Source organism: Perca fluviatilis, chromosome 11 (genome assembly GCF_010015445.1).
Source record: "Perca fluviatilis chromosome 11, GENO_Pfluv_1.0, whole genome shotgun sequence".
NCBI classification, from domain to species: Eukaryota; Metazoa; Chordata; class Actinopteri; order Perciformes; family Percidae; genus Perca; species Perca fluviatilis.
The window spans coordinates 2,977,975-2,987,974 of NC_053122.1; the positions used below are offsets into that span (position 1 = coordinate 2,977,975).

At 47.4% G+C, this 10,000-nt stretch overlaps 1 protein-coding gene across 1 annotated transcript in view; it reads right to left on the bottom strand.

Annotated features, from left to right (window-relative positions):
• LOC120568519 overlaps window positions 1-10,000 on the bottom strand; it is a 242,933-nt gene that overhangs the window by 78,453 nt on the left and 154,480 nt on the right. Inside the window, exons 7-9 of the mRNA XM_039816092.1 lie at window positions 9,723-9,773; window positions 7,359-7,483; window positions 5,489-5,696 (exon numbers count right to left, since the gene is read on the bottom strand). Of these exons, the coding sequence (XP_039672026.1) occupies window positions 5,489-5,696; window positions 7,359-7,483; window positions 9,723-9,773 (384 nt within the window). The remainder of the gene's footprint in view (window positions 1-5,488; window positions 5,697-7,358; window positions 7,484-9,722; window positions 9,774-10,000) is intronic.

Below are 10,000 nucleotides of genomic sequence, written 5' to 3' on the forward strand. Positions count from 1 at the left end.
TCTATAGAGACCTGTAGGGGGCTCTTATAGAGAAAACCTAGGGAGGGCCTCTATAGAGAGACCTGTAGGGGAGCCCTATAGAGGAACCTGTAGGGGGAGCCTCTATAGAGAAACCTGTGGGGGGGCTCTATAGAGAAACCCTTAGGGCCCTCCTATAGAGAAACCTGTAGGGGGCCCTCTATAGAGAAACCTGTAGGAGGGGCCCTATAGAGGAACCTGTAGGGGCCTCTATAGAGAGCACCTGTAGGGGGGCTCTATAGAGAGACCTGTAGGGGGCTCTATAGAGAAAACTCGTAGGAGGGCCTCTATAGAGAGACCTGTAGGAGGGCTCTATAGAGGAACCCGTAGGGGAGCCCCATAGAGAAACCTGTAGGGGGCCTCTAGAGAAACCTGTAGGGGGCTCTATAGAGAAACCTGTAGGGGCCTCTATAGAGAAAACCTGTAGGGGGCCTCTATAGAGAAACCTGTAGGGGCTCTATAGAGAGACCTGTAGGAGGGGCTCTATAGAGGAACCTGTAGGGAGCGCTCTATAGAGAAAACCTGTAGGAGGAGCCTATAGAGAGACCTGTAGGGGGCTCTATAGAGAAACCTGTAGGGGAGCCTCTCATAGAGAAACCTGTAGGGGCTCTATAGAGAAACCTGTAGGGGCTCTAGGAGAAACCTGTAGGGCGCTCTATAGAGAAACCTGTAGGGGCTCTATAGAGAAATCCTGTAGGGGCTCTATAGAGAAACCTGTGGGGGCCCTATAGAGAAAACCTGTAGGGGGCTCTATAGAGAAACCTGTAGGGGGAGCTCCTATAGAGAGACCTGTTGGGGCTCTATAGAGAAACCTGTAGGGGGGCTCTATAGGAGAAACCTGCCAGCAAAAAAGAGAGAAAACGAAGAAATGGCCAAAACTGAATCTAGACCCAACTTGTTTTTGTGTGTTGTCCGGTGTTTTCATCTTAAACTTTTACCGTCTCACTGTGTTTTTACTTCAAAGTTAATTGGAACATTTGGTCCGCTAAAAATGTCTTGTTACGCCAGCCTACACATAAAACCACAATGTAGGGCGATAACCGCCTCTCATATCCGGGTGCTGCCGGATGTTCTGCCAGACGTCCTTTACCTTTTGCTGTCTGTGTGTTGCTGTTCTCAAGCGCCCTTCAGGCTACGGGAAAACAACAACAACAAACAACAACCACCTTCGAGGTAGCGAGCTACACGCTTTAAAGTTTTGAAGAAAATTTGATTGTGCGACAAGACAGGCCTGCTTGGTTCTTTGAAAGATTGTAAAGATTTAGAAAGAATATTTTAGAAAGTACACAGCGCGTACACTGGTAAGAGCAAATGACTTTGTATCAGCTAATTTAAATAGCTCACGCTACTGTATTGATGAACAGTTAACTTCATTTAATACTGTATGTCGTGCTTTAGCGGGTGCAAATGTTCCACCCAAAACAACTTCCTTCCTGAGACTATTTTGCAGAGCCACAGTCGCAAGGTCCATCACTCAAAGCTTGGAGCCGCCCAAGATGATTGTGATTGGTTTTAAAGAAATGCAAACAACCCAGAGTGTTTTTTCTCCTATCCCAGAATGCATCTGTGGTGTTGTCAGACCCTTACTCCGCAGCGCGTGTGGAGCTAGAGCTGGTAATGACAGACTGGCGTTAGGGCCAACCAAGCTGGCTAGCTCGCCTAACATTAGCTGGTAACTTAAAGGTGCTTTTAAGCGATGTCACGCCGTTTTTAGGCTAAGCATTTTTGTCACATACAGCAAACATCACATCACTGTCAGCTAGCTGTCTGTCCCCTGAACACACTGTAAAAACATCTCCTCACTATCTGCTAGCTGCCTGTCCCCTGAACACACCGTAAAAACATCTCCTCACTATCTGCTAGCTGTCTGTCCCCTGAACACACTGTAAAAACATCTCCTCACTATCTGCTAGCGGTCTGTCCCCTGAACACACTGTAAAAACATCTCCTCACTATCTGCTAGCTGTCTGTCTCCTGAACACACTGTAAAAACATCTCCTCACTATCTGCTAGCTGTCTGTCCCCTGAACACACTGTAAAAACATCTCCCTCACTATCTGCTAGCTGCCTGTCCCCTGAACACACTGTAAAAACATCTCCTCACTATCTGCTAGCTGTCCTGTCCCCTGAACACACTGTAAAAAACATCTCCTCACTATCTGCTAGCTGCCTGTCCCCTGAACACACTGTAAAAAACATCTCCTCACTATCTGCTAGCTGCCTGTCCCCTGAACACACCGGAAAAACATCTCCTCACTATCTGCTAGCTGCCTGTCCCCTGAACACACTGTAAAAAACATCTCCTCACTACTCTGCAGCTGCCTGTCCCCTGAACACACTGTAAAAACATCTCCTCACTATCTGCTAGCTGTCTGTCCCCTGAACACACTGTAAAAAACATCTCCTCAACTATCTGCTAGCTGTCTGTCCCCTGAACACACTGTAAAAAACATCTCCTCACTATCTACTAGCTGTCTGTCCCCTGAACACACTGTAAAAAACATCTCCTCACTATCTGCTAGCTGTCTGTCCCCTGAACACACTGTAAAAACATCTCCTCACTATCTACTAGCTGCCTGTCCCCTGAACACACTGTAAAAAACATCTCCCTCACTATCTGCTAGCTGTCTGTCCCCTGAACACACTGTAAAAACATCTCCTCACTATCTGCTAGCTGCCTGTCCCCTGAACACACTGTAAAAAACATCTCCTCACTATCTGCTAGCTGTCTGTCCCTTGAACACACTGTAAAAAACATCTCCTCACTATCTACTAGCTGTCTGTCCCCTGAACACACTGTAAAAACATCTCCTCACTATCTACTAGCTGTCTGTCCCCTGAACACACTGTAAAAACATCTCCTCACTATCTGCTAGCTGTCTGTCCCCTGAACACACTGTAAAAACATCTCCTCACTATCTGCTAGCTGTCTGTCCCCTGAACACACTGTAAAAACATCTCCTCACTCATCTGCTAGCTGCCTGTCCCCTGAACACACTGTAAAAACATCTCTCTCACTATCTGCTAGCTGCCTGTCCCCTGAACACACTGTAAAAACATCTCCTCACTATCTGCTAGCTGTCTGTCCCCTGAACACACTATAAAACATCTCCTCACTATCTGCTAGCTGCCTGTCCCCTGAACACACTGTAAAAAAATCTCCTCACTCATCTGCTAGCTGTCTGTCCCCCGAACACACTGTAAAAACATCTCCCTCACTATCTGCTAGCTGCCTGTCCCCTGAACACACTGTAAAAAACATTCCTCACTATCTGCTAGCTGTCTGTCCCCTGAACACACTGTAAAAACATCTCCTCACTATCTGCTAGCTGTCTGTCCCCTGAACACACTGTAAAAACCTCCTCACTATCTGCTAGCTGTCTGTCCCTGAACACACTGTAAAAAAACATCTCCTCACTATCTGCTAGCTGTCTGTCCCCTGAACACACTGTAAAAACATCTCCTCACTATCTGCTAGCTGTCTGTCCCCTGAACACACTGTAAAAACATCTCCTCACTATCTGCTAGCGCTGTCTGTCCCTGAACACACTGTAAAAAAATCTCCTCACTATCTGCGCTGTCTGTCCCCTGAACACACTGTAAAAAATATCCTCACTATCTGCTAGCTGTCTGTCCCCTGAACACACTGTAAAACATCTCCTCACTATCTGCTAGCTGTCTGTCCCCTGAACACACGTAAAAACACTCCTCACCATTCACATAAGCTGCCTGTCCCCTGTACACACGACTGTAAAAATATCTCCTCACTATCTGCTAGCTGTCTGTCCCCACTGTAAAAAAATCTCCTCACTATCTGCTAGCTGTCTGTCCCCTGAACACACTGTAAAAACATCTCCTCACTATCTGCTAGCTGCTTTGTCCCCTGGAACACACTGTAAAAAATATCTCCTCACTATCTGCTAGCTGCCTGTCCCCTGAACACACTGTAAAATATCTCCTCACTATCTGCTAGCTGTCTGTCCCCTGAACACACTGTAAAAAACATCTCCTCACTATCTGCTAGCTGTCTGTCCCCTGAACACACCTGTAAAATATCTCCTCACCATCTGCTAGCTGCCTGTCCCCTGGAACACACTGTAAACCATCTCCCTAACTGCCAGCTCATTAGCTGCCCTGAACACACTGTAAAAAATATCTCCTCACCATCTGCTAGCTGCCTGTCCCCTGAACACACTGTAAAAAAATCTCCCACTATCTACTAGCTGTCTGTCCCCTGAACACACTGTAAAAACATTTAATTGTTTATATTGGCTCCGGAAAGCAAAGATATTGGTGGGGTGGATGGATGAGAAAGCAGTCATTGCAGTTTCCTGAAGCTGTGTCAATTTGGTCGGTGCTTAAAAAGCATTGAATTCTCCACCCAGCCCTAACTTCCAGAGCATGGTACACATCGTCCAGCTACACCAGTAAAGTCCCAGTTTACTCATTTGGTGCTTTGATCCTGTGTTTTAATTCAGACACAATATCTTATTCACAGCTTGTTTTATTTGCTCTTTCGCTCCTTGTTTTGGACACGTTCTCCGCTGGATTCAATCTGTGTTCTAGTTTTGTGAACTGTCTGCATTAATAAGTGTGTCGTGTGAATACTGTCGTATGATCAAGTGGAGCACAAAGTGACGAACTGAGACAGACTTTCACTGTTCTCCGTCCACTTCTTTTGAACGTTGCGTTTTCCCTTTCTCACAGACACTTGAGCCCTCGCTGTTTGGATTCAACAGTTAAAAATCTTATTTAAAAAGTCCTCTCTGCTGGATTAAATCTCTGTGTTGTGTGTTTGTGAACTGTCTGTATTAAAAAGGTGCCCTATGAGTTCCTGCATGGTTTCAGCGCAATTTCAGTTTTGTCTCAAATCGTAGGCATCTCTCCTTGATCCGCTAGCTGCCTGCCCCCCCCCTGAACGCACCGTGAAAAAGCCCGGTCTTGGGGGTCAACAGAGGGGTCGTAAAACGTCAAACAAACAGTAGGGGCACAGGCTGTGCACCACTCCAGCCAATCACCGACTAGATGGTTGGGGGAGGGGGTGGGGGTTAGTGACAGTTAGTCAGCAAGTCACAACAGCTACGGAAACATAGGGGGGAAGGGACGAGCTTGCTCTGTTTTGTTTGAAATTTACTTGGAACGTCAACAGAAGTGACCACGCAGGAACTCATAGTGCACCTTTAAATAAGCATGTCATCTAAATCTAAATATTGTTTTATGAGACACTCATCAGGTAGTTTCCTCTTTCTCCTTCTACTTCTTTTGAACGTTGTGTTTTCCTCTCTGTCTCCCTCCCTCTCTCTCTCTCTCTCTCTCTCTCTCTCCCTCTCTCTCCCTCTCTCTCTCTCTCTCTCTCTCTCTCTCTCTCTCTCTCTCTCTCTCTCTCTCTCTCTCTCCCTCTCTGACACTTGAGCCACGCTGACGACTGACGGACCAACAAACAAACTAGGCTTCATCTGTCAGAGGCAACCTGACACTGAGGCAGGGCCGGCTGTCCATCATCGCCTGGATCAGCTGCGTCAGACTCTTTCTGCTGCATTATGAATGAAGGAGTGAAAGGCAGCAGGACGCTGCAGGGGTTTCTGGGTAGAGGACGCCAGGCCCCGTGGAAACGCGCCGGGCTTTGAAGCTCACTCTTTGGCTTTAGCTCGAACGTACACAGCCATCGTCGTCTTCTTCTAACCACGCGGTCGCCGGTCACGCGTGACTAGCAACAACTCAATTCTGGATTGGCCTACGCCACATTCAAATCAAATCATTCAACAAGTATTCTCCAACGGGGAGCATGCCTATGTTCCCACAGCCCAAAATTGTGGGAACATAGGGCTGTGGGACCATTGGGCTGTGGGACCATTGGGCTGTGGGACCATAGGGCTGTGGGACCATTGAGGTGTGGGACCATTGAGGTGTGGGACCATTGGGCTGTGGGACCATTGAGGTGTGGGACCATTGAGGTGTGGGACCATTGGGGTGTGGGACCATAGGGCTGTGGGACCATAGGGCTGTGGGACCATTGGGCTGTGGGACCATTGGGCTGTGGGACCATAGAGGTGTGGGAACATAGAGGTGTGGGACCATAGGGCTGTGGGACCATAGGGCTGTGGGACCATAGGGCTGTGGGACCATTGGGCTGTGGGACCATTGGGCTGTGGGACCATTGGGCTGTGGGACCATTGGGCTGTGGGACCATTGGGCTGTGGGACCATTGAGGTGTGGGACCATTGAGGTGTGGGACCATAGGGCTATGGGACCATTGAGGTGTGGGACCATTGAGGTGTGGGACCATTGGGCTGTGGGACCATAGGCTGTGGGACCATAGAGTGTGGGACCATAGGGCTGTGGGACCATTGAGGTGTGGGACCATTGAGGTGTGGGACCATAGGGCTATGGGACCATTGAGGTGTGGGACCATTGAGGTGTGGGACCATTGGGCTGTGGGACCATAGAGCTGTGGGACCATAGAGCTGTGGGACCATAGGGCTATGGGACCATAGGGCTATGGGACCACTAGGCTATGGGACCATTGGGCTATGGGACCATTGGGCTGTGGGACCACTAGGCTGTGGGACCACTGGGCTGTGGGACCACTGGGCTGTGGGACCACTGGGCTGTGGGACCACTGGGCTGTGGGACCATAGGGCTGTGGGACCATAGGGCTGTGGGACCATTGAGGTGTGGGACCATTGAGGTGTGGGACCATTGGGCTGTGGGACCATTGAGGTGTGGGACCATTGAGGTGTGGGACCATTGGGCTGTGGGACCATAGAGCTGTGGGACCATAGAGCTGTGGGACCATTGGGCTGTGGGAACATAGAGGTGTGGGACCATTGGGCTGTGGGAACATAGAGGTGTGGGACCATTGGGCTGTGGGACCATAGAGCTGTGGGACCATAGAGCTGTGGGACCATAGAGCTGTGGGACCATAGAGCTGTGGGACCATAGGGCTGTGGGACCATAGGGCTGTGGGACCATAGAGGTGTGGGACCATTGGGCTGTGGGAACATAGAGGTGTGGGACCATTGGGCTGTGGGAACATAGAGCTGTGGGACCATAGAGCTGTGGGACCATTGGGCTGTGGGACCATTGGGCTGACCCCCTTCAACATGGACAAGGGAAGTGGGACAAGAAAATGATAACGTTATTTATCATACAACCCATTTGAGGGGCTGTTATATTAGCTTCCGGGCCATCGGGCATCCCTTACTGTTGCAATCTGCATTTGGAAAGTCTAGAAGAGCCGCACGCTGCCGTGCGCTTAGATCGTTAAAATAGGGCGCTAAAAATTTGGTGCGTAAATTAATTTCTCATCCGAAAGCCTGGAGCGTCCCTGTGAGTCTCACCTGAGCCGTCCGTCCTGAGCCGCGGCTCCTCCAGGTATGACTTTGGTGATGAAGATGCTCGGGTCTTCGCCGATGTGGGGGTTGTCTGTGCCGCCGGCAATGCTGAAGCCCAGCCCCGAATTCCCCTGGAAACCGCGAACAACCACCATGACAACCGGGATAAAAACAAAGAAAACACGCATTAACAAAAAGGTTTTGATACATGATTAGTTACACAAAATCTCACGAGTGTTTTCGATGAATGAGAACATAAACATCTGCTAAAATCACATCAGAGGAGAAAGAAGAAATTATTTTATACTTTTTGCTTTTTCAGAGATCCTTAAAGAAGAAGCTGCTCAGGAGTTGTCATCTTTATTTTTAAAATCATCTTTAAGTTTAAGGCTTCACTTTTAACATCTTGCTTTTAAATTCTTGTTTCTACTTGGCTGTTTTACGATATATCAGAGACACACACACACACACACACACCACAGACAGACAGACAGACAGACAGACAGACAGACAGACAGACACAGACAGACAGACACACACACACACACACAGACAGACACAGACAGACACAGACAGACAGAGACGCACACACACACACACCACACAGAGACAAACACACACAGACACAGAGACACACACACACACACACAGACAGACAGAGACGCACACACACACACACCACACAGAGACAAACACACACAGACACAGAGACACACACACCACACACACACACACCACACCGACAAACACACACAGACATACACACACACACACCACGCAGACAGACACAGAGACAAACACACACACAGACATACACAGAGACAAACACACAGACAAACAGACACAGAGACACAAACACACCACACAAACAGACACAGAGACACACACACACACACACACACACACACCACACACACCGACACAGACACACACACACACCACACAGACAGACACAGAGACACACACACACCACACAGACAGACACAGAGACACACACAGACCGAGACACACACAGACAGACACATTCGCCAGACTGTCCGACAGCCGATTATCAGCTCGGTGGGTCAGCGCCTACAGCTAAATGGCCTTTCAAACTTTATTTTCAAGTAAAAATCTGATAAAAATATGCATTATTTCTATCAAAACGATATAATTCCATTCAACTGATAAGGCCTTAGGAACGTAATAACATAAGACAGAGTTTGAGTCTGCAGTTCCTGCAGGACTCAGCTGCCAGAGATGCTTTTTATTCACGCTGCTTTGATAATAATTTGCACTTGAAGAAGCACAGCTGAATTAGAAATACAGGGTTCAACAATAAGGGTTGCCTTATGACCCTGGGGAGAAAGTAATGGAGCTTTCACACCTGAGTGAAGCTGGCCAACCATGTCATCCAAAAATTATTAAAAACACTGCTATTCGTTTGTGCCTTAAAAATTAGCGTTGGTGCTGTTAAAGGTCCCAAGACACGCTGCTTTTTGGATGCTTTTATATAGGCCTTAGTGGTCCCCTAATACTGTATCTGAAGTCTCTTTTATATAGGCCTTAGTGGTCCCCTAATACTGTATCTGAAGTCTCTTTTATATAGGCCTTAGTGGTCCCCTAATACTGTATCTGAAGTCACTTTTATATAGGCCTTAGTGGTCCCCTAATACTGTATCTGAAGTCTCTTTTATATAGGCCTTAGTGGTCCCCTATCACTGTATCTGAAGTCTCTTTTATATAGAACCTTTAGTGGTCCCCTAATACTGTATCTGAAGTCTCTTTTATATAGACCTTAGTGGTCCCCTAATACTGTATCTGAAGTCTCTTTTATATAGACCTTAGTGGTCCCCTAATACTGTATCTGAAGTCTCTTTTATATAGACCTTAGTGGTCCCCTAATACTGTATCTGAAGTGTCTTTTAAATAGACCTTAGTGGTCCCCTAATACTGTATCTGAAGTCTCTTCCCCGAAATAGTGGTTGTGTTTGTGTGTGTGTGTGTGTGTGTGTGTTTGTGTGTGTGTGTGTGTGTGGTTGTGTGTGTCTGTAAAATAGCATTTGTGCTACAAACTGGTGCAGTGCTGCAGTTGTTCTTATACAATGTTAATGTTTAATTGTCCCTGTTTAAATAAAATTACATTACACTGAAACACAGAGCGGCAATAAAAAGAAAAATAGGTTTGGAGTTAATTCATTAGGTCTTCTTTTAACCACACGTCTTTTAAATAATTAAAATAAAGTGCTGCAGGTTTTGTTAAGGCGCCGGTTGGTCTTCCTGAAGCACATAAAAGTCAAAGTCAAACGAGCCGTTTCTGCTGCCAGGAGAGTGATGGACTGTTCCCTGCTCTTACAACAAGGTCACAGAGACATAAAAATGACGCCTTACCCTCTCCAGCGTGATCTCCTCATACTCATAATCAGCCTCCGTCCCGTTTACCTACACACACACACACACACACACACACACACACACACACACACACACACACACACACACACACACACACACACACACACACACACACACACACACACACACACACACACAGTTACTTTAATACATCAACATACTGTATACAACCATCACCACCAAACTCCACCAGACTTCATGTAAATAATCAGGACTTTTATCATCGTAAAACACACTTCATTCAAAGTGGACAG